The 25383-nt window shown below is 53.3% G+C and overlaps 1 protein-coding gene across 1 annotated transcript in view; it reads right to left on the reverse strand.

The window, feature by feature from the left end:
* Positions 1 to 25383, reverse strand: part of EPHA8 (EPH receptor A8) — a 50312-nt gene that overhangs the window by 20289 nt on the left and 4640 nt on the right. The window contains exons 2-3 of the mRNA XM_075172073.1: positions 17485 to 17549; positions 7724 to 8387 (exon numbers count right to left, since the gene is read on the reverse strand). Coding sequence (XP_075028174.1) covers positions 7724 to 8387; positions 17485 to 17549 — 729 coding nt within the window. The remainder of the gene's footprint in view (positions 1 to 7723; positions 8388 to 17484; positions 17550 to 25383) is intronic.

Consider the following 25383-nt stretch of genomic DNA (forward strand, 5'->3'; position numbering starts at 1 on the left):
CTGCTGCAAGGCTTCAGGGAGCAAAGATGCATAAATGAAGAAAGGACATACAAACCACCAAGAACTTGATCCCAGCCCCTGTGGGAACCAGTATGCAGCTTTGGAGGGTTTGTGAGCCCTCTCACCACATGCACGTAGCTATGGATATATACAGGGGCTGAGCTTTACAATAAGGCTGCCCAGCACTCCAGCAGAAGCAAGTGAAGAGCATTGCAGGGGCCAGCACAGCCCTCGCCCCCGCACAGCTCAGCACCACCAGCTTTTGGATCCCTTTTTCCTTCACAGGGAAGTGTCAGCAGCAGCATCAGGAAGGGGAAGAAGTCGGCACACAAGAAGCAGTGACATGGGTGGGATCTGGATCTCATGCCAAGTACAGAACAAATTTTTGGCGCAGTTCTACTGCTCTGTGGGAACGAGGAGCATCTTTCCCATGCAAGGCGATCACACCAAGTCTCCGAATATGCTGGTAGTGAATTTAAGGGCCCCAGCCTCCCATTGCATTGCACCATCTCCAGTGTAAGTACTGGTGCAAAATGCCAGGTCTTTCCTGCAGACTTTTTCTAAACTCCTCAACAACAGTTTCCCAGGCACCTGCACACTGTTAATCCAGAGCAACAACTTGTGTTCATGACCTGAACCTGGCCAAATTCTGTGGAAAAGAAGAGTTCAAATAAAAAAAAAAACCAAAAAAAACCACATTCCAAAACTGGTGAAGGACTTCGAGTGTTGCCAGATCCATCCATCACAGTGCAGCTGCTCTTCGGCACTTCTTATGGGGACTACAGAGACCTACCAAGCACAAATGAAATTTGTTTCATCCCCATCAATAACCTGAACTCCAGCCTAGCATCATTCTCACCCTTCAGCTGTGTCAGTGAAACACAGCAAACTCAGAGGAAAAGTGGCAAACCATAAAATATTCAACCAGGGACAAAAGACATATTGTTCTGTTTGTGGGGAAAGGGCAGCTCTGCAGTCATCTCTGTCCTTTTTGTTTGTTCCTAACCAGAAAAAAAAAATGGTTTTACATGTTGGAGGGGCTGCTTTGTTTTGTTTTCCTAGTAAATGCAATTGGCCACTTGCTTGAGTTTTAGAAGAGGGAGTGAAGGTGCTGGAGATACTGAGATCACCTCGTCCTGCACCCTGCCTCCTCCAGCACGCTTGCTGTGCTGAATTATCCATGCACACACAGCCCAGCAGACCTGGGATCCAAACAGACTAATTAGCAGCCAGGTCTGGGACTATAAACTGGAAGCACTGGTATAAGACAAGTGTGAATCCAAGGATCCCAGCAGCACCCATGAAGAGCCTCTAGTGCTTGGACCAATTTCCTCATAATCCTGGGATTATCCCCAAAACTCCATCAGCGTGGTCATGGCTGTGTTTAGATTCGTCTTAGAAATCCCCAAGGAAGGAGATCCTGCCGCCTCCCCAGTGGCCCATCCCAGGGCTGGATAATCCTCTGGCAGAAGAAGTTTTTCCTAATGCCCAGCCCAAACCTCGTAAGCAATTTGTGTCTCTGACACATCTTCTTTACAGTCTGTTCCCATCTGAAGTCTGATACCTGGATCCTGAACAGTCCTAGCTTATGTGGTTTGGAAAATAAACTGGGTTTTTGGGGGGGTTTTTGGTTTTTTTACGGTGCAGGGCTTTGCACGGGATAAACAGAAGGCGATATAATCTTACCAGCTGGTATTGCCTGTATTTTATGAAGCGGCTGACTGGCTTGCAAACCAACAATGAAAATCTTGTGAGTCACTAAGTTTCTTTGATTTTCTTGCCTGGCATCACTGAAAGGACATTTGCATAACTCCCATAGCGCATCTTCGAAACTATCACTGCTCCTGCCCTTGAAAGGTTTATTTTGGTACCCTCATGGCAGAAGCCCTTGGTGGTGGGCACCCAGGGCATTGGTGCAGTCTAGCTCTGGGTACGACAGCCTGGTACCCTGCCAGCGGGCACGGGACACTCTGAGCAGGCGTCACTGAGGTGCAACACAGGCACCAAGCCTGCGGCTCGGAGCTGGCATGTGTGTGATGGGACTTGCATAGAAAGTCTCCTTGAAATCCACACCGATTTGCAAAGAAATGCGAAACGTATTCCAACACGTTTGTTTGGAGTTGCAATGAGAGGGTATTTTGACATACATTTAATTGTCACCTTGAGATATGGTACATATGCTTTCAGGCAGGACCTAAGGGAGGTGGAGCCTGGTAATGGGTGCACTGAAATCCCAGCTTTGCTGATTTACAGAGGCATGCGTGACCCCCAGGCACATTTTTGGGGGCCCCATGTAGCTCAGAGCCAGGAAAAAGGGTTTTGCTTGGAGTCAGCCCAGCAAGACCAGTGTCCTGTTTCCAACCAAGCAGCCCGTATCGGCTGTTTCACGTGAAGACACAACACAAGGAGCTCATGGTTGCTCTGTGATGTTCTTACACGGGTGGGAAAAAAATCAGTTAGCAGAAAAAGGGGAGAGAAGGCTGAGGCTTCTCAAAGCATCTCTGACTTAGAAAGGGATAAGGAGTTTGGGGAGAGAAGGGAATGGATCAAGGCTCTGGTGGGCTCCCTTAACCCACTAACATATCTTTCCTCCTCCCTGCATGCTTCTCCACTCCTTCCACACTGAAGGAAGGGAGCACAGCCTGTTGTCTCCCTGGGCAGGCATCCAGGGGCAAGCAGCATCCCCACCTGCAGTGCACTGGGCAAAAGGGGTCCATCCCCTCGCGCCCAAGCCCAAGGAGAGCAGGTCGCATGCCTCCACCTTTCCTCCCCTTCCAACATCAGCATCTGGACCACATCTGTTCACACAGCTGCAAAGGTTTGCTGCGGTGGCCGCAGGTCATTGCCCAGCCCAGCCCAGCTGGAGTCCGTGTCTCTGACCCGGCTTCCCCTGCCAATGGCTTCACCTGAGTCGTTTTGTCCCCTGGCTTACCCTGACCCTGTGTGGCTAGGGTTGTGCCCACCAGCACGGTACATGGGTGATGGGGTGCAGCTGGATGGGGTTTCCCCTCCTCTCACACCATATAGCTCTGCTCCCCCCTTGCCCCACCAACCGGAAAGTCAGTCTCCACTGTCTTCATAAACGTCCATGGACGCAAAACTGTATTCACAAGCACATAATTACCAAGCTGGGTATTTTCTCCTCTTAATTAGCAATGCCGTGGTGCTTTAATTGCTCGATTAAAGTTGCCCACGAGGAAGGTTTAAGGTACATTAAATTTGCTGATTGGTTCATCAGCATGAATCCCACCAACTGGAAAGAATTAACTGGCTTCCAGATTGCTAACCAGACTCTCCAGATCCATTTCCACCAGCCGTGTGCCACAGGCGGCACGAGAGAGCCCAGCAGTAGAGGGGTTTGTCCATGAAGGACCACCAGTCCCTCTCCTATTCCCATCTCTCCTTCAGTTTGGGAGCTGGAGGGGAAAGGGTCCCGGCAGTGACAGCCTCCCTCTCTTCTCCTTATCCAAAGGATACAGGCCATTTTTTCGGCTTAAGCAGAGCTGGGTAAAGTCTACGCCAGGACCAGACCCTCGTTCAGACCCCTGTTTGGTAACTGGTCTTGCTCAGCCCTGGCAAGCTACAAACACGCGTCCTCGTGTGCAAATGGGCTGATGGAGCAGGAATTGATTAATTGTTGCTCCCTCATCACTGTTTTCCAGCCAAAGGCGACAGCCAAGCTGAAACCCCTGAGCACCACAGAGGGAAAGCAGCCAGAGAAATCCAGACACCTGGAGGCTAAGATGCCTGGTCCCAAACTTTTGATAAAAATGTCTGAACAGTGAGTCCCACTCCTGAAACCCGTGGATATACCACAAAGATGCTCTTTGGGAACTGCATTTCTGCCAAAGGCTCATCCACCCACTCTGACAGCAGGGAAGGGGGCCTGTCCCTTCTGTTTTACCCTTTTTCATTTGTTCATTAAAGAAAAAGCTTCCTGGGAGATCCTGCGCTCGTGGAGGTCTCTGTGGCTGGCGGCTGAATGGCTGGATGGGTTTGTGTCAGCTCCCGGAGAGCAGCACCGTGATCTGTAGCCGAGGCACTGCTACCGATGGCCCGAACCGACTCCCTGCACGTGTACAACTCATGATCAGCTAAACGGATTTCAGCCCAACTTTCCAGTTTTGCTCACTGATAGCTGGTGACAGGCACAGCCCAAGGAATAATTCAGATCTGCCCCAAAAGTCTGACCCCGGTGCAAGGACCACGGCCCCAAAGCCTTGGTGGCTCAGGAGCCCAGGAGCACTCCCCAAAGAGGGGCTGGCCAGTGCTGGTACGGGGGGTGTGGGTGAAGAGCCACTGTCCTCACCTGCCTGAGCCTCCCTGTCCACCTCTCTGTCCATGCATGTCCCGGCTCTCAGCCTCACGGTGTTGGAGGAGGTGGCTTGTGGGTTTCTTCCTTTCCCACAGAAGCAGACCCAGGGTTAAAGTGCTCCCCTATCTCATTTCTCTAATTGCACTGACCTTATTGAAATGGGTCTCTATTTGTCCTGTACAGCAGCTGCATATAAATAAGGTGAATTACGCTGACTGTCATCTTATCTGATAAATTGCTGGGACGGATCCTTTTCACTTATGCTATTGCTTTTTCTGCTATTTAGGCAGAGCAGTTGCTATTTGCTGTGTGTAAGAGATACTAATGTGTCTTGCTGTGGACTGATACGTTTCAAGGAGGAAACAGCAGCACATCCGAGCCTGGCTGTGGATGATGGGGGATGAGGGAAGCAAAGTCCTTCAGAGCCTTGAAACCGGAGGGGAAAAGCAAGTCGGGCAGCAGGGCTGGGCTGCCCAGGGAGAGAGACCCCGAGGGGTTTCATCCTTGAGGTGGCTGTGGCAGAAGATGCCATGGGACTAGAAGCCGGGAATTTTAGGAGTCGGCAGACCCCAGGACCCCATCAGCAGCTGTGGCCATTCATGCTCAAACCCAGTTTCTGCCCAGTAAGGTACTGCAGCACCCATGCCCAGCTACAGCTGGAAAAGGGGGTCCTGTGCCTCTGAAGAGGCAGATGCATGAGGCACAGATGCAAGGGACAAATGTCTTGTGCGATGCAGGGCTGTGACACATCTGATGCCAGGCTGGCTGGCATCCTTAGCGTGGTCCTGATCCCGGTGCCCCTGGGCTGAGACCTGGCCCCCCTGATCCCATGGAAACTGCCCCTCACATCCTTATGGCAACCACCAGGACATCACAAGAAGATGTGGATTCTGCCGGGGTAAGTGCAAGGAGTCAGAGATCCCAGCCATCGCCCTCCTGCCCAAACAAAGGGGCATCCAAGGTGATGGCTGACAGGAAAGGGGACGAGAGGCAGAGAAGTTCCCCAGGTTCCTATGCATCCTCCACCACGCCCTTCCTTCCCATACCTCACCCCGTCCTTCCCACGGGGGAAGGCACAGCCTTTCTTCTCCTCTGAAGGGCTGGGAACAGCTCTGGCCATGATCTGGTTTCCTGAGGTGTCTTCCATCACTCTGGCAGGTCCTTAGAAAAATGAACGTTAAAGAGGAGGGGGAGAAACCTCCACTGTTCAAACATCTTTAGCTTTGACAAATAAGGTGTCCGGCTGTGAAAGGTGGAAGGAAATTAATTTGGAATCACATTTTAAACACTGCCATAGAGGCAAAGTATCTTCTCTCTAATTTTTTCCCCCCAAGCAAAAAACGAATTTCCCTGATATTTATAGAAATATTATTAGGGCCACAAGGAGTGATTTATATCATCTCATCCCTGTGACGGAGAATGAAAAATTGCTGGGGCGACAGCCACTGGAATCCTGCTTTTGTCCGCCTGACAATTAAAACGGCTAATTTCCAACTCCGACAGATCCACTGGGGTTATAAATCATTCCGGAAAGGCACTTTTCACCGTGAAAAATGAACTCTGCCCCAATCAAGCACAAGAAGCTTAGATCAGAGATTTGCATCTGTTTGCTTTCGTGTGTAAATATATGTTCTCCTGCTCCACACCCACCCACCAAAGGAGATGCTAGGAAGGAGGTGCTGCCCCTGCTCGCTTGATGCTGGGCTATCAAACTCCCCGTGCTAGGAGCTGGATAAATGGGACAGGAAAGGCAGGACGACACTGGGTTGGAGCAAGTCCAGTGACATTTCTGTCCTGTTTCTGATGCCACAAGCCCTGGAGAGCTTCACTTGAGAGCCTTGCTGGTTGAGCAGCATGGGTCTGAGTCCGTCTGGATGCAGAAGGGCCAGCTTCTGCCTGTGTCCACCCCATCTGGGGCGGCAGGTTGGACCACGCTTCCTCCTGTGCCGTGCCTATGGGTAGGGGCAATCCCACCAGAAAAGGGTAGGAGGGCAGAGAAGGAGCTGTCCCACAGCTTTGCTCTCAGGAGAGAGACAAACGTGTCCAAGGAAACACAGGAAAATGAGGTAGGATGAGCACAACACTGATGCCAGGCTTCCCTCAGCCTCCAGGCTTTGAGGTGGTGATCTCCTGGGGCAGATCCTGCTGTACGGAGAGGGGTGGAATACAGGGAAGGGGTGTTTGGACCTTCTGAACCAAATCTCCGACTCGCAGCTCCTTGCAGTCATGGGTCTGGGACCCAGCCGTCCAGGTAGCCCATGCCAGTGCCCCCTCCCATGGTAGCATGTGCCTGGCCCCATGCACACTTAGCACCCACTCTTTAACGTGGGAGAAGACAACCCTTTCTGAATTATCAGATCTATCCCAGGATGACTTTCAAATCAATGGTCGCATGCTGGAGGATTTTCAGATAGGAGCATTTATTCTGCTCGTCATTCCCACTCTCCGTAGCTGCGGAGCGGCCGGGGCCGGCGCGGGTCCCAGCGGCACCTGGATCTGTTCCAGTCCAGCGTCGGACGTCCTAACCTTGCATTGTCTCCCTAAGACAAATGCTCCACTTGATGTTTCCACAAAACTCAAACAAAAGCCCCGCACTCTTATTTGTGCTGCTCCCCTAAACACCTCCCATAAAGAAACCGAGAGCAAACAAATGTGTGCGGAGGGCTCTCACGGGGACCCCCGAGCGCTGTGTTCTGTACACACACACATCCCCGTGCCTGGTGCACGGCTGCTGCCGGTCACCCCGCTTCCTTATCGCAGTTTGTACAGTCGGCAGTCTGACGTCTGCCCAGCGGCACAGAGGGCCCCCAGGAAGGCTCCCCGCACCCCCGGACGGCAGGGCTCTGTGGCAGCCCCGGGGAGGAGCGATGGATGGACGCGATAACCTTGTTTCATAAAAGCTCGATGTTTTTCTTTTTGCATTCCTCGCTTTCAAACCCCCTGCCAAAGGGAAGAGAGCAGTGGGACGTTTTGGAGAGGCCAAGTTGTGCTTTGCTGGAGTGCACCAGCAGAGATCTCAGCACCAACCAGAGCTGCTGGGGGCACCGAGCTGGGACCTCTGGGCCACGCGCTGCACGGTAGGGAAAAATGGAGCCAGTGCAACCCCTGTCCCAATGCCAGCCCCCGTTGCAAAGCCAGTCCCCATCCCAAAGCCATGCCCTGTGCACCAGGACCTGTCATGGTCAGGCTCACAGGAGCTCCCAAGGAGCTTGCTGGTGGTACCAGTGACATATTTTGGAAGCATGAAGCCGGCCAGCAAAGGCTCGGGCAGCCCTTGGCCTCCACAGCGGATGGCTATCCAAGTTTTTGTGAGCAGGTTTCTGTCGTCAGCCCTTCCCCAAAGAGGCATGAGACCCTTGCAGCCATCCCTCCCCTTGCAGGCACTGCTAGCAAGAAGCAGGGACTCACCCATGCAGGAATCCCGCTGCTCTTCGTAGCCAGCACTGCACACACACTTCCCGATGGGCACCAACCATTCTCCCTCGGCACTGCAGTACATTTTGGGGGTGTCCCTCTCCTCCGAATGGCCCACGCACTCTCCCCGAACTTCCACCAAGGAGGACGAGTCCGCCCCAGTCACAGCCTCGGAGAAGGATGCCAAGTTCCTCACCATTGCTGGGCATTTCTTGTAGTACACCCGCACCGAAACGATGGCGATGCAAGCGCCTATGTCCTGGAAGGCCAAGTAGAAACCCCTCTTGCTCAGTGGCCCCAGGCCCCGCACCTCCGTGTTCAGCTTCAGGCGCCTCACCCCCAGGTCCACGTTGGTGAAGCTTTCATCAGCTGCGATGGTGTCGATCTTCATAAACTGGCTTTCCCGGGTGCTGGCACCCAGGTCCCGGTCGGATTCCAGGTAGTAGAGGTTGAAAGTCTCCTTGCAGGTGCCCAGCACGCCCGGCATGCTGTTACAGTCCCGCAGCGTGAATTTAATCTCTGCATAGACCCGCCGCGCGCCGTCCCGTTGAACCCAGTTGGTCCGCAGCCAGTTATTCTGGTTGGGGGTCATGACATTACAGACCTGGTAGGTGTGGATGGGGCTAAAAAACTCATCCATTTCATTGATCGAATCCCACTGTGGGACAAAGAGAGAACAGGTCATTCCAGATGTCCATGAACACCGTCGAGCACAGGACATGCAGGAGTCTGTGCCATCACCCACCCCGGGATGAACTCCCTCTGCTCCTGCAGCTGCATCTGAAGGAGAGATCACTGCTGCCACAGGCCAAAGGAAAATGAGGATGAGCAGACTTTACCCAGCACTAATTTGGACAGTAACTCTCACAGCCCACCCTGACGCAAAGCTGGGTGAAGTGCACCCCTGTTCGCAGATGGGAATGCTTGCATGAGTCTGATCTGCTGATCTGCTGGCAGAAAAAAATGATGGCAGTGTGTGTTTGGGAGGGCTCCAAACCCTCCAGACCATGTCTGCAAGTCCCTTTTCTTGGTGCTCAACCTGTCATTCGCAGCAGCAGCAGGAAGGCACCTGCGTGGTGCTCACCTGGGCCTCTTCTGGCTCGTGCAATCTCCATGCACAAACTAAACAGGCTGTTTCCAGTTGGAGATTGAGCTTTGGGGTGCATACCACGGGGTGAAGGGGAAGCATGCAGTGAACACAGGATGTCCAGCAAGAAAAGGGGGCCCATGGGGGCTCAGAGCCCCCTTCTTCCCAGGCAAGGTGAGATCAATGTGGTTCCTCGGTGTGAGCCCACAGTGCTCGGCCCAGCTGAGAGGCTGAACTGGGGGTTGGCTCTGGGAACCCGGGGGCTTACAGCTTGACAGCTCTAGAGTTAAAATTCAGTGTAGCAGTGGCAGCAGGGTGAGCTTGGGGAGGAGATGCTGGGCAAAAGCAGGCTGGAGCAAGCAGGATTGCAATGGAGGGGTGGTCTGGGTGAGTTTAGAGGGTCGGGGACATTTGTGTCATCCAAGGGAGGGATGCTAAGTGGTTTTGACTGATGAGAAGTGAGAAGAAGTAGTGAGATTTTGGATACAAATGAACTCCGTAGCTGAAGCACAAGTTGAACTTAGTTGTTGGGGGCTACAGGACACTTCTCGGGGCTCGCTCTTGCCTCACATGTCTCCCTCTCCACCCTTTTCAACCCCACCAACCCCTCACCAGGACCCACAGACCTTCCCTTCTCTGGGGGCTTCCCACCACCTCTTCAGCTCACATCCCTTTCCAAACCAGGCACCCCAACCACATCCCCCATGGACAGGTCTGGACCCTTGAATTCTTCTCATGGGAGAAGGAAGAGGAGGAAGAGGAGCAGAGGAGGACTTCAAACCTTCTGACTTTTCCCTGGACTTAGAATCAGAATCATAGAATCATTAACGTTGGAAAAGGTCTCTAAGATCATCGAGTCCAAATGTACTTAGCAATAGGCTTTGAAGATGCCTGAGTCCCACCACCATGCCCAAGTCCAGCTGTGAGGGGCAGCCCCAGACGCAGCCCTGCAGAAGTTGGGGAAGGTACTGGCACCTCTGCAGCACTTGCTGCTCCACCTACCAAACCATCACCCCCCCCAGCCTCAGCACCCCCCTGCCTGCACCCTCCTGGGGTTGCCGGTTCTGCCTGCACCTCTGAAGGCAGCTGAGAGGGAGCAGCCCCCCACCTCGGCACTGTGCGTGCCCTGCCTGCCTGTGTGCTCTCTGGGGGGGCTGGAGGAGCCAAGCAAAGCTCCAGCAGCGGTGCAGAGAGCAAGAAAACAAATCTTTTAAGCAGCATTGCAAGTACATTAAACTAAACCTCCGGGCTTGCTCTGATGAGGCAAAAATGGTGTTTTCTTATGTAAGTGGTGACCGGTGTTTCGTTACAGATGCAAAACCAACAGCAGCCCAGAGAGAAGGAGCCTGATGCTCAGCTCAGAGCGGGGGAGCCTGAAGACTTCACCCCAGTGACTGTGGGAGCTGAGAGGATGCAGATCTGCTGGGACAGGCACCCGACAGCCTCGCTATGTGGCCGCCACTGCAGGGACAGGACACGGCTAGGGGAGGGCATCACACCTCCAGAGCGTAAGAGATATTAGAAAGAGGTTATCGGTGATACCTGTAAGACAGCCTGCTCCCTTCTCCCCTCTCAGATGGCAAAGTCCTTCCTCATTTAACCTCCTCGATCTGCAGCTCGTGTTGCTGTGCCTTCTGCTAGTGCTAGGGTGATCAGAGCAGTCATTTCGGTGATGTGCATCTTCAGAACCCCCCCAGCATCTTGCATTTAGGAGAAAACTCTGCTTCTCACTCCTAAAGAGCTTACAGCAACCTGGAAAAGGCAGCAGCTCCAGGTGCAAACTTCAACGAAAGCTCATTCAGAGGGGAATATGCTGGCAAAGGGTGTGAAAGTCAAGCCACTTTCAGGAGAGAAAAATATTTCTGGTTCTTTTAAAAAAATTGTCCTCTGAATTCCAGAAATGCCCAGGTTTGTCCTAGGTCCTAGGATCACTGAAGACCTGTTCTGCACCCCAGCACTTAGGCAGACAACATGGAAAGGAGCCAGGCTACCTGTGTGCTTTGCTGGAGGGGTGAGCGGCAGCACCCCTCTTATCATTCCTCAGCTTCCCCAACCACAGAGATGAGCCTGTAGAAAGTGCTGTGACACCCAGGATACACTCCTGCCACTTGGCCAAGGGGTACAGGGGTGCCCTGAAGTGTGTGCAGGCACGGCATAGCTCCCTGCACGCCCTTGCACCGGGGCCGGCGGGAGCCAGCCAGCTCCCCGCTCCTGCATCAACGTCTGCACGCACTGCGGCGCTGCGGAGGGTGTGGAAGTCGTTGTCGAAATTAATTGAGCACAAATTAACACAACATCTGTTTCCTGTCTTTTCCCTGCTGAGTTCCCCGGGGGGGAAGTGAGGCAGAACTGCGCATGGGAGGAGACACGCGGGGCGAGGGCATTGCTGAGGGTGGTGAGCAGGGATGCTCCCCGCAATGCACAGCCAGCTCCCCTCTGCAACGTCTGTGGGGCTCGGGGCTCTCCAGGAGTGTCTGGCAAGGGAAATATGATGTTATTGTGTGCACCAAAATGCCAAATTTGGTTGCTTTGGGTCTCCAGACACTCACTTCTCTCCCAAATCTGGCAGAGGAGATGGTGCTCATGACCGCGGTGTCCCCACACCCCTGTGGCACTGCCAGAGCTGGCAGCGTCCTCACCGCTGGCAGAGAGCAGGGAGCTAAATGCCCATCTCCAAGCACTGACAATGATCGGCATCAACCAGAGGGGAGAACTTGGAGGGTTTGCATGTGCAGCATCACTCTTTCAAACTTGGTGCTTTTTTGCACAGCGGCTGGACTGTCAGGTCTTTCCTAGGGTTGTACGCAGCACCTTGGGATCCCAGTCTGAGAGCCCAAAACACCACACCTGTACCACTGGCCTACAGGGCAAGTGCTCTGCCATCGGTGGAAATGCATGGAGGGAAGGCAGGCCACCTAAACTGGCGGCTCAGATGCCACAGGTGCACCTTCCCAGCGTGCCAAAAGGCAACACAGGTCCCACGACCTGCTGGGCATTTGGGATGGAGGGACCCGCTTCAGGAATCCCCGTGACTTGAAGGGTTTTTCTGTTTCACCTTAATTACAGGCTCTTATGGCCAGGGAGGGGAGTCTCTGGTGCTGGGTATCATTGGTTCAAGAGCGCAGGCTCAGCTGACAGTTTGAAGTGGCTTTTATTAAACGAAGCTCAGCCCGCTCCCCATCATTGCGATAAGATCCCCTAGTGAGACGGAAATGAGGACATCATAATTAACGTGGTGAACACACACGTTGGGGGCGGACACATGATTGCATCTGTATTCAGGGGCTTGCCTAATAGTTTAAATTAAAGTCAACACCAGTTATAAAAAAATTTGCCAGATTATGAAAGGTGAAAGATGCAAACACCAGATATCCGGGCGGCTGAGCAAGGTCTTAGAAGTCTCCCAGGGCTTGTGTGGTGCAGCAGAGTGGGGAGGAGGAGGAGGAGGAGGAGGAGGAGGAGGAGGAGTGGAGTGGACGAACACACAAGGAGAGACCACGTCCCCCTGGAGCAGCAGCTCAGCCTCCCGCCACCCTTGCAGTGCCCACGGAGGGAGCCAAGGGACAAGGTCTCCCCAGCCCTGGGTCGGCTTCCAGGAGGGATACCAGGTCTACCTGGCATAGCAAAGCTCTTGCTGCCTCTGAGACATCCAGCATTTTCCTTCCTCCCCAGAGCAAGCACTGAGCTACGGCCCCTTCCCCAGGAGCTGCCAGGTCTTTGCACCACTGTCACTGAGAGAGGAAAAAAAGAGAAGGATGTTATTGCAGCTATAAATCATTAGATGGGAGGCGTTAATGGAGATAATCCCCATGAAATCAGTCACTGCTGTGGCTAAGGAGGGATTTGTCAGGCAGTTAACTACCCTCAGCTTCACTGCAGGTGATTAACTCCTGGTAGTGACCAGCATCTGGGGAATTAGCAATAACCCAGCATTTACTGAACAAGCACCGGGAGATGAGCATTTATCTCAATTACTAGTTTAAATCTTTATTTTCCAATGTTCCATTCCTACCCATCTTTTTTTTTCCAAAGAAAATGAGTTTCGTCGCAGCTTGCCCTGTAATTTGCTGATATTCCTGGATCCAGCCAGAGGCTCCGGGTTGGAAGAGAAACCCAAGAAATGGCACAAGGACATCAAAGTGACGGAGGGCAGAAGACTCGGCCTGGACAGATGGGAGAGCCCCAATATTTTTTGGTGCTCTGAGGAGAAAGACAGGACCCTGAAGGGGGTTGAAATGGCAAGCACACAGCAGAGCTTGGTCTGGGGATGGGGTTTTTGCAGGGTGGGCTTGGGGCAAAGGGAGACCCTGCTCCGTAACAGAGCTGGTGTGTCAGATGGGGTTCAGCCAAGCCATGAACTGGTTGTTGGCTGCAGGACCAGAGCCAGGCAAGAAAAAGTCCTCTGCTGCGTAGGCTTTGCTCTGCAAACAGTTCAGTCCTGGGACGTTTACAGCAGCACTGTACACCAGCATGAAATCCCCATCCCTGATGCGCAAACACTGCTGGGAGACAGTCGTACGGTCAGAAATGTGTCTGTGCTCTCAGCTGGACCTTTAAGCAAATCTGGAGCCTTTCTGCCAGTTTTCCCTCTGAGCTACTGCAGAAGAAGGGAAGAGCCCTCTTGGCTAATTGTGCCCAGGGGCCTCAGGATACGTCCCTTTACCAGGAGCGCAGGGGCAGAGATGGGGAGGTGCAAACCACCTCTGAAGGTCTTTCCTGGTGCTCCCACCAGCAAAGCCAACATGGAGCATGCCAGGCGTTGAGGCAGCTGCCTGGGTGGCAGACGCCCACCAGCTTTCTGGGCTGACCCCAGTTCAGCGAGGGGGATGCTGTGGGGCCAGACCATGGAGGTGCTGGTAGGGGCAGATGGGGAGGACGTGGGCAGCATGGGGGGCCTTTCTCCAGCACTCAAGGTGCTCCCATTATAATTAGCTTTTGCAAGGCGTCATTCAAGCTCCTTAGATACCCTGTGTCTGAACAAAATCATTTCCTGTTTGACTTTGTAAATCAAAGTAGACGATACAATAATTATTAATAATATGTTGACTTATCTCATCAGCGTTTTAATTAGCCAGTAGAAAAGCAATTTGCAAAGGGGCCGATCAGGCTCCCTCTGATCCAGCAGGTCACGTGCCAAGCAAGGAGAGAGGAGAGAAGGGCACTGGGGCACTGGGGCGTTTTGCTGGGGAGAGCTGGGAAACCAGAGGCGCAGAAGGGGAAGGGGCAGCCTCTTTGACGGCACTGATAAGAGTTTAATTTTCAATGCAAAGGGAATTGTTCTGGGGATGGAGCGAGCTGCAAAGCTTCTGGGAGCCCTTTGAAGTTATAATTGAGAGGAGCCGCAGCCCGCAGGACAGGGATGCTCCTGGTGACCCTTCCGCTTCCTGCACGTGTCTCAGGGGTGGAGGTGAGGGGAGGACGCAATTAAACCCCTGAGTGGCAATTACAGCCAATTACCCCTCAGTTAATTGTCTGGCAAGAGGAAATGTCAAAACAGGCCACGCATGCCTCCCTGATGGCTTGACACTCCCCAGGGCCGATGGTGCTGCTGACCCCCACTGTGCCCATTGCTCCCAGCCCCCTGCTCTTGCTGGCCACAGCAAACCCAGAGAGGGGAAAAAAAAAAACCTTCCTGTGAGGCAAGGTCACCTTGCCCACAGGTGTGATGAAAACATCAGGACTTTGCAAGTTTGGTGCTTTGGACCATTGCCCTGGCTGTGTGGGCAGCTCTGGGATCTCCCAGTCCAGAAGAGGAAACCTCTGAGACTGCTGCCTTTCCTCTGGCACCCCCAGGACCCCCAGAGAGGTGGGACAGGACCTGTAGGTGCTGGAAAAGCAAGCTGTAGGGCACTAGGGACTGAGCTGGTGGACACAAGTCCCCTTCTTAAGCTCCTCAGGCTGGGGACTGGGGCTCTGTGCTGTTTGGTGCCATGCAAAGACCCAGCCAGAGCTACCCACCTCCCCACTGTCACCCAGGTGGTGGCCCTGGGCTCACGCAGGGCAGGGGAATGGAGATGTGGGTAAAGCAAAAACAACTTCAGCTGGGGAGCCAGGGTCAGCAACGCTGTCCCTTTGCAGGAGGGTGCTGTGACGGATGTGTCTGCCCATGGAGCAGAGACACTGCAGGGAGATCCTGCACCCTCCGGCACCCAATGCACGCTCCAGGCAGGACAGCCAGCAGGCACCAAGGGAGGGTAGCACGGGCAGGGGGGCACTGCCACCTTTTTTCCAGCAGGATTATCTGAATTAAGGAAACAGCAGCAAAAATAAGGGGCCTCAACTAAAATCTGGTTTCACAGTACACCAACTCCATACTACACCAGCAACAGAGCTCTACCCAGCCCAGGGCTGCCAGAGTCACAGCACGCCGCAGTGGGCAGGGACAGTCCCAGGGACACCAGCCGTGCTTCTGAGATGGTGACCAGCAAACTCAGTCCCTTTCCCGGAGCAGAGGTCACACCAGTCTTGGAGCCATGTGGACCCAAGTTACCAAGCCTGCAAGTCACCCGGCATCTCTCCCACCTGAATCTGAACCCTGCTGTAGGGGCTGCTCAGGAGGCATCTGCTCAGTGCACAAATCATTGGCACTGAGAGCGAGTATCCTACAGCAGCTCCTCTGAGACAGTGGCACGCTATCCCACCTCCTTTCCGGTGATGGCAACTGGATCCAAGTGCAAATCTACTACTCAAAAAACACCTGGAGCTGAAGGACCAGCAGGAGGGTAAAGGAATGAGATGCTCTTTCAGGATGATGCGATGCAATGGCCCATGGAAGAAGAACCACAGTCCAGACAAGGGTTCAGAGGAGCCATTGAAACATTCAGCTGGAAAAAGATGTGCAAAGTTTTTTGTGCAAGAACGCCACATCGAAACCCAGGCACCCTCCTTGAAGGTGTTCAAGACAGTTTTCACGCAGCTGTATGGTCGTCCTCTCGGTAACAAGGCCATGAGTTGGGCAAAAGCACAGGGTAAGCAAAGACTGGTGTTACCCCATGACTTACCTAGGACTTGTAGGAGGACACAGCAGCATGTCCAAGAGGTGGCTTTGGCGTTAGGTGTTATACAAGTCTTTTAGGATGCAGTGAAGGGCAGAGCAGTGGAAGTGGACGAAGGAAAACAGCCCTCACTCCCAGGATCATCCCAGAAACGTCCTCCCTCCCAGGGGAGCAGAGGAAGCCCTGGTCCCTGATCCCCTGAACAAGCCCCTCCAGGATGCCAGGATTTGCAGCAGGGCTGGGATGAGATGGCAGCAGCAGGGTGACAGGACAGGGATCCACACGACCGAGGGCAGCCTGTGCACGACCATGAAGAGGACAACATCTCCCTCACCCAGGCAATGGCAGAAGAGGCTCCAGTGGCTGGAAACCAAAGCCAGGCAAACCCACGAAGCGATGGGTTTTTAACAGCGACCTGTTAACAACGTCGCTACAGGACCTGGAGGATTTACTACCACTGGCAATTTTGTAGTCGAGGATGTTTTTTTCTAAAAGCTGGGCTTTTCTGAGATGCGAGTGAATTGACAGGTCCGAAGGCCTGTATTTATGCAGGAGATCACATCACATTAGCTCCGCGGTCCCCTCTGACCTTGTACCTCTGAATCTATTACGTTTCCAGGATAGTCATCATTGCAACAGCTAACTGCTAAAATTAGAGCCGAGTTAATGATTTAATGTATTTACATATATGATGATGTCTGATATAAATCTGATCATTGTTATTATTATGAATTCACAGTTCTGATCACTCCTGCTCAAACAGCGCGGGGACTGGAAGTCTCAAGCAACAGATCAGTGAAAATGATAGGAGGCCTGGGAAGATTTCTGTAGGAGGCGGAATTGCAAAGATTAGGACCGTTTAGTTCAGAGAGGGGATGAAAAAGAGCGGACATGAAAAATCAACACAGCAGCGAAAGCCAGGTAGGCACCCCGATTTTGCACATTTTGTGCATGCAGCAAGCCCCACTGTGCCTTGCGGTTGGTCCTGTGTGTATTTATGGGATTGTTTCTGTTCACCAAGTGAATGAGCAAAATCCTTACAGCCAGGTCACCGCTGCCATCTGAAACTCACAATTACCAGAAAGCTGCTGCAGCAGGAAAACCTGGACATGGAAATGCAAGTGAAGGGAGCGTGCGGGAAGGATCCAGCCGGTAGAGATGGCAGGCTCACATGGAGGTCACCAACCCGACATCCCTCCTGGCCACGCCGCAGGGCTGTGCATCTACATCCCCATTCCCCGTAAGAAACCATCTGCAGGGGATGCTCCCCTGCCCCTCTTGCCCAGTTCCCACAGCAAACTCCTCCGATTACAGGCGGTTGAGAGCTTCCCAGTCATTTTGGGCTGTTTCCCCTGACGCTCCCCCGGTGCAGTGAGGAATGAGATGCTTCTCAGCGTGAGTGCTCATGGGGCGACCCAGCTCTTGAGTTCCCTCAAAGCTCAAGACCTGGTGACAACCTGGTCCTTACCAGGGGACATGGAGAGTTAAATGGCATTTCCAAACTGGCTGTATCCCACTGCTGGTCTTTCAGGCTGGCATTTTCCCAAAGGTCATGGTTTCTTTGCCCCATCAGCACTGACCAAGGCACAAGCCTGGGGCTGAGATGTCCCATCCACCCTGCCCACGGGGACCCGTGGTGACCCGTACAACTGCGTCACCCGCTTCATACTTACCCCGTGCGAGGGATAAGTCATCCAGCCCCAGTCCCCCGGGATTGTTGACGTGTCTAGCAAGTTCACTGGAAAACACAGGAGCAAAACGCTGCGTTAGAAAGCTTTCTTCCCATCCTCGAGGGGTGAGGAACTGAGCCATCACAAACGACCCCTCCTCGCACCCCACTAGCTTGATTGTCCCCTGCGCCCATCGATCCACGGGGCTCCTGCCAGGGACCTGCCTGGCTGCCGCTGAGGCAGATATGGAGCGAGGGGATGGCAACAAATGATGCTCCCCAGAGCTGTTGGTTCAGGGTAGAGTTGGGGTGGGGCTGTATCAGTCCTGACCATAGGACTGAGAGCAACGTGTCCTTTTGGAGGAGAGGGGACTGCAAACAGCAGGTCGGAGGGGATGCAGAGCAGGTCAGAGTGGATGCAAAGCAAGAGGGAGCTGGGGAAACAAACTCCAAGCATCAGGTTGTCCACCAGTCCCACTCTGGGCCAACATCGATACAACCAGAGCATCGTTCCTCACTTGGACACTTCTCAGGAGGCTCCACTGAGCCCTTTAGGCTCACATCCCTCCCAGCATCACCGGTTTGAAGTCTGCACTCCAGCAGCTGCTCTAATTACACACCACAGTGCCCGGCTCCAGCACAAAATGACCCCCCATGGTCCTGGCTGACACCCCACTGGAGAGGCCAGACCGTGGGGGACAGGCTGCAAGAGGAGGCCCATCAAAGCCAACCCTTCAAAAGCCCTGTCACCACCGGGAGCCCGGCTTAACGAGGAGACACGGGCAAATCTGCAAGAAGAGGGGAGTAGCTTCTGCGGGGGGAGAGGCGAGGACGCCTTTGAACGTGCTCTTCCCGTGGAAACCTGTGCAGTGTCAGCGTGGGGGGAAGCAGGATGCCACGGCATTGCTGCATGCACAGGGTGAGCTGCCCCTCAGTGTCATCTGCTGCCCGTGAGCCCCACGCCCCGATCCCGCAGCATCAGGCAGAGGAGAGCCTTGCCGCTGCCTGATAACCCCCCGACTTGCTCAGCACCTGGGGAAGGAGCCCAAGCCCCAGCTCCAGAGGGATGGAGGCTTGGGAGAGGGTGCTGGCAAGGTGCCCTGACCCTTGGGAGTGAGCGCAGCGGGCACCGACGCCAGCACCCCCACGCCTTATTACCCCTCATCAGCACCAGGCTCCCTCAGGGACCTCCAGAGCCTCCACCTTTCCCCAGTGCTCTTTGTCCTGCAGCCACCCAGTAAGGTGAAGCCCACGCTGGATGCTGCGTCCATGCTGCTTTTCCGTCAAACTGGACCTCCAGGCAACTTGGCGCAGCATCCTGGGTCTCGGCCGGTCCCTGGGCTCTGGAAGGATGGTGGTCTCGGTGCAAGGCACCGGCTTGTCGCGGTGGGGATGGGGCACGTCAGGACAGCGGCTCCAGCCCCAGCAGAGGCTGGGCTCAGCGTGATGCTGGTCCCAGCAGCCGGAGGAACGGGTGCCACTTTCATTTACTATTACCAGGCAGGGAAGGAGACGGGGGGCAGAAAGGAGCAGAGACGTGAGCTGGTTGTGAAATGCTCGGACGTCATGCTCCTGACAGAGCAGATTAGGAGCTTTTGAGGCATTTATTAATGTTAGCAGAACAATTTGAAAGAATTTCCAGGGTTTCTTGTGTGACTCCATTGGCCCAACAGCGGGCCGAGCCCCTCCACTCCCCGCACGGCATTGCTCCCACTGCTAAAGAGGCCCCTTGCCCTCAGCACGGAGTAATTACCTCGGAGATCTCAAATCCATTTTTATTTGTTATTGTTAATCTGAAGATTTTCTGCCTATTTTCCCTGGGTAATTCGCCCAGCAGGAGCCCGGGCTCGGGAGTTTCCCTGCTCACAGTGCAGGAGCACGGTCCCAGTGACCCTCAGCAGGCAGGCTGCGGGGAGGGGACCGCTTTCGTAGACCCTCTCTGCCCCCCGCCGTGGTCTCTGCACCCTCTTTCCCACGCTGAGATGCTCAGCGATGGACGCGGCTGCCTCTCGCTCCTCTCCGGGCAGCACGAGGAGCCTGCACGGACTGGAGTCCAGCTGGAGCATGGTGCCGTGGGGAACGATGCTGAGATCGGAGCAGGCAGCCCCACGGCGGGACGTTCCCCAGGCTTGCCTGCCCAGCGGTGCGTGGGACCTGGAGCCAGCTTGCTACACCCCATCCCACCATGTGGACCATACGGTTGTCACCCAGCCTCATATAGATGAAGGAGCCATCTCCTTGCGGGTGCTTTGGTGCGCAAATAACTAGGCAAGCTTGCATTCTCTGCAACACGCCCGTGGAGCAGATTGCTCGTGCCTCTTTGCAGGAAGAGAGCTAAGTTATTTCTTTTATTCCTTAACAAGCGTTTCAGCCAAGTGCACAGAAGTCCTACGCATTAAGCCCACTGCAGTGGGCATTGCACAAATATAAAGGCATTGCACGTCCAAGAGCTCTTGTGTTAACTCACGGTATAACACACACGTCTGTGGATCTGAGCGTCCATCTAGCAGCACTATTACATGCTGTGCTCAGATATGGGGAGGTCAATACTCTCCCGAAACCCAACCGTCCGTTTCAGGGAAAGGCTACAGACCAATGCCAAGGGGAACCCGCTGCATCGCATGCGACAAGTGCCCCGTCCAGCCCCTTGCGAGTGATCTCCCGACTGCTTCTCCGGGGGCGATGCTCAGAAAAAGTCTGCCCTTGATGCCGGAGGGCGAGTGAGAGAGCCACAAAGGACCCCTTTCAGCCAAAACATTTCTCAGAAAACGTGTGGGTTTGGGAGACCTCTCTCCTACAGCTGGGCAATTCTGTTTGATGTTATGGACTGTCTGCACGTATCAGTCTCAAACTGCGAGCTCCATTTTGTTTTCCTGAGCACCATTTTGTATTTTCCCTATTCTGTGCCTTGGCCTTGCCTCGGCGTATTGAGCCAAAACACCAGGAGGTGTCAGGGGAAATTCTCGCACTGGTGGAAAAGCTGTCAAGCCTGATTGCCCGTTCAAATGGAAGCACCTAGGAGCGAGCAGGTCACTTCCCAGGGCCAACTGGGGTCTTGAGCTGGAGTCTGACACAAGGCAGATCTACTTGCCCCTTTATAAAGTTGCATCATGTAATGTTGCGTGAGTAGTGCACATTGCAATCTCATACACGCATATTATGCAGGAGTCAAAGACTACATGTATGTATATGCATATGTATATGATGTGTATGTATATGTATATGATGCATATGTATAGTTTAGACCTACATCTTTATTTTTATATTTATATCTATATCAATATCTATATCTATATATCCGTATCTGTATCCGTACCCATATCTACCAAATTATAAACACTGCTTGAGATGAGTGAGGAAGCTGAGGCAGGGACTAGCATCCAGGGGATGTACGTTTTGCCTGGGTCCATATATCTCTTGTGCTGCATAAAGAGTGAGTGCTCAGAAACCCTTCCCAATACTTGCACTGGTGACTGCGGCTCCTTCAGGGATGTATTACATCCCTACAAACAGAGGCGTAGGTACGTTGGGGTCCCACATCCAAGCATCCCGGGCTCGGGAATGGTGCCATGGGAGCCACAGCTGCCCAGCCCAGGGGAGCCTGTGGACCCTCAGCCCACCCGGGGATGCATGGTGGGGTGGTGGGACAAGCTCGGGTGTGACATGCTGGGGGATGCGCTGAGCCCCAGCCTTTAGAAGAGCAGTGGGGGACCAAAGAGGACTCTGAGCTTCCTCACTAATTGTTAACCCACTGCGGTCTTCACTCTAATTACTCCGCTGTCTCCCTCCCAGGCAGGGGCTTTGTAGCGCAGGCGTGGGGAGGAAGGGTCAGTGGGAGCAGCCCTGTTCCCTTGGGCTTCAGTTCCTCTCCATCACAACTTCAAAGGCCTCCCAAGATTCACAGCAAGGCTCCCCCTCATGCAACAACGCCTTTTGCATTGATAATTAAACTCTTATCAACTCGGTTAGGTGCTCCTGCTCCCTGCTACCCAAAGACCGGCAGGCTCAGCCCCCGCAGCCCCACTGTACACCCCACGCCGGCCCCACAGCCTCAGCACCACTCGGTGGGGGAATGACACGGGGAGGGTTATCTGCAGCGGGAAGAGAGCATCGGGCTATGGGAAAGGGGCAGGGAGAGGCTCCCCGAGAGGAGAGGAACAAGAGCCAGCAGCATTCATTTCCCATAATCTCGGGCAGGACTTTGAAGGGGCAGGTGGGGCCGGGGTGGGTCAGCTATTTGTGTCCCACTGTTTAATCCAGGGGTGTGCTGAATAGCCAGCCGTGACCCTTCCAGCTCGGGAGGAAAAGCTGAGCAACAAAGCTGTGTCTTACTGGCCTCGGAGCATCGCGGGGGGACGGGACGGGATGCTTCGCTTTCAGCATCCCCCTCCCCGGGACAATATCTTTAAAGAAAGAAAAATAGTCATTTATTCACCAACGTACGAGGCTAACCGCTGGGGCTTCGAGGTAAAAGCAGCAAGCCTGGAGGGGAGGTCAGCTCTGCCCATTTGGGAGCTTGTGAGCAGGGGATGTGCCCCACGGCTCCGGGTCGGCACCGCGGCAGTGGGGCGATGCACACCAGTGCTCTGCTGCACAAGCGGCCGGATCCAGGCAGGCTTTGTCGAGCTGCTTGTCCACGAGGCTGCACGTACTAAGGACACAGCGGGGCTGGCGCTCGCATCAGCACCCGCTGGCCTCGGCTGCCCAGAGAGGAAATTTAGGAAAGCATTGAGGGTAGGTGTAGAAGATGACACCAAATCCGGCAGGAACGTGGGATTTCCACATTTCTGGAAATGCCAGAATCAGGCTGAAAAAAAAAAAAAATTAAAAAGAAACATTTTCAAACAATTGCTGTGAAAAAGTAGTGCTGCTTTTTGGACATGCCCTAATTCCCATTTCAGGATTTCTTCTCAGACCTCTGGATTGTTGCTGTGAACTTTCTGTATTTAATTTTATATCGTTTTGTAATGCATCAGGAGTGGTAATGCCCATAAGGACTGCCCAGAGGGTCACCCCTTTTCAGTATACCAGGAGCAGAAGATACTTTGATGTAGGAAGAAAGCTTGTTTGTTCAATCAGTGCTAACAAAAAGCCGCAGTTCAGATTTTAAAAATAAAATGATCAACCTGATCCTTCCAGACCCTGCATGATACCATGCAAGATAATGTGCAGCGCAAGAGCATAACCTGTGGTAGGACTGAAGTGTCATGAAATAATGTAAAAAATGAAACAAAACAAAACAAAACACCCTGAATAAAGTATTTCCAAGGCTAAAAACCTTGAAATTACAAAGCAGCATTTTTTTCCCCTCAGAAAAAAAAAAAAACACATCAAAAGCCAAACAACAAAAAAAATGTACCTTTCAGAAATATAGGTGAGAAAATATAGATGTAAAATGCTCATGTTTCCTCCTCGGTTTGAGACTCCCGATGCTCATATGCGGTGGGACAGCTAGGGTGAATTGGGCACGCTGGCTTAGGTGACCCGAATTAAAGCGCGCACACTGCCCACCGCCGGGCAGGGCTTATAGCACTGGTGGCACACGCAGGTTTCAGTGCAAACGGTGCATGGTCAGCTGGAAATGTTAAAAAACACAGGCTGTCCCAGGGCTCGAGGACGGGGTGTACGGGGCCAGACCCGAGGCTCAGAGCGAGGGGTGAGCTCGTGTTTCCACATCCCGGGTCCAGGAGCTCGTGCCGGTGGGGAAGGAGCTATTTCGGGCTCAAGGGGCAGCTGAGCTTGTTGTAATTCAGGGCAGAAGCCAGAGGAGGAGGTGGGAAGGCTCTGGGGATGGGGGGGTGAGAAAGGTCAGGGAGGCAAGAAATTCCATGGAAACATCCGATGTGAGCAGGGGAAGGAGCAGGACCGCGGCGAGGCTGGGGAGGGGGCAGGCACTGGGGAGCACCGAGGGCAGCTGAAGGGTCCCTGCAGCCCCGGAGGAGGGCTCTGCAGACCTGGTGTCCCCAGGTCTGGATTTGGCCGTCTGGGAGTCACACGAGTTCTTTCCATCACACTGTCCCCAGCTTAAAGGACAGCAAGACGACACAGACCCGTCCATCAGCAGAGAGGAGCCCGCGCCTTGCACGGGCATCTCGTTAGCTAAAACCCTGCGAGAGCTAATCCGTTCAACCCACACACCATCAAAGGACAGCTTCTTCCATCCCTGACCAGCGTCCCCAAACTCAGAAGCTCGAAGAACAGGTAATGGACGTGCAGCCGGACCAGGACTTCCCAGTTTCGACAAAGCTGCAATCCCGGGTTCAGGGACAGGCTGAATATCTCATGCCACCAGTAATGCAATATCGTGACAGCCTTTAAAAATTATACAGGAGAGTTTTCTAAGACAAAATACACCTCTTCTGCTTGCAGTAAGCAAAACCTGTGTGGTACAGGCTTGGGGAAATAGGAGCCCTCTCCAGAGGGGTTTGTGCTGGTGTTCTCACACCAGTCCGGACTCCCTCTTCTCTTTTCTCACGTTTGTTGGATATAGCAAAATAGACACAAATGCGCTTTCAGCTTTAGCTGCTGAGGTTTCTGACTTCTGCTGCATTTTTGGGGAGTCAAAGCTCACGCCAGGCAAACCCCTAATGCCACCCCAGGTCCTTATCCCAGAGCATCTCAGCACTTCCATTCCCTGCCCGCTTGGTTATCTCCTGCCTGTTTGGGATTTTGCAGATTTCTTACTCAAAATCGGGACTCCCTGGTGTCGCCCCCAGCCGCTTCCCATGCCACCCACAGCGACTCAGGTGGACCTGGCGCTGGAGACCTGTGCCTGTAGCAGAGCCCGTGAGTCCATCGGCAGGACAAACCCTGCAGCACCCCGAAAAAGACACCCTGCCCTTCCCACTGACTCCGGCATCCCAGCACTCCTGGCAAAGATTTGAGTTTTATCCTCCCTGGAGGATTCACTAGGGAAATGTGGATTTTTGCAAATGTGTTCACTTATCTGGATTATCTGAAGGGGCTATGGATGGCAGTTTTTCAGGCTGTCGGATGCTTTTTCCCTAATTTCTCTGAGGACGTCTTTTGCTTTCACACCAGTTGGCCACCGTAAACCATGCTCAACTGTTTGAACCCCGGTGACATTTTTAAAGCAAGTTAATTTCTTTTAAAGGCAATTACTTCGCTCTCTTAAAAATAGCTTTCTAAACCAGACCATTTTCATGGACAAAAATACCAATACTAAAAACGTTTGAGGGGACAGGCTGAATATCTCATGCCACCGGTAATGAAATATCACAAGAGTCCCTAAAAATTGTATGGGAGAATTTCCTAACACAAAAGGTTTTTCATCCAAGGAAGGATCCCGTGACTTGTGCACACCCTTGATGCTGGGTGGAGCTGGTCCATCCAGCTGCAGCCAGCACTGTTGCCACTCACTTACATGGTTAAGGCATTTTAAATATGAGAAACTGGAGACAGAGCAGAAGATACCACAGGCACAACCACGATACCAGGGCTGGAGGAAGAAAACTGAGAGAGGGGAACCTGCAGAGCCCGATCTGCTGGTGCCCACGAGGGGTGCGAGGCACCCAGTTACACCCAGCGTACTTTCACGGGAGAGAACTATGGGCTTTTTGATCCAGCAAAAAAAGCCTAACAAGAACAAATGGCTGAAAGGTGAAGCCAGGCAAATTTGTATCAGGGAAAAGAGGGGTCCAATTTTTTTAAGGCTGAGGCTGATGAGCCATTGGAATGAATTATTAAAGGCAGTGATGGGTCTGCCTTTGCCGATGTCTTCAGATAAATGTTGAATTCCTTTCTGGACAGTATCCCTGGGCCAAACAGAGTTCATTAGGCTTTATTGGTGTGGCTGGACCTGATCCATAAAGGAGTTACATCCTTTATGTGGTTATTTATGACCTTAAGTACCGCACATCTACACAGGCAGGACATGGGGAGA

This window comes from Calonectris borealis, chromosome 23 (assembly GCF_964195595.1).
Source record: "Calonectris borealis chromosome 23, bCalBor7.hap1.2, whole genome shotgun sequence".
Lineage (NCBI taxonomy): Eukaryota > Metazoa > Chordata > Aves > Procellariiformes > Procellariidae > Calonectris > Calonectris borealis.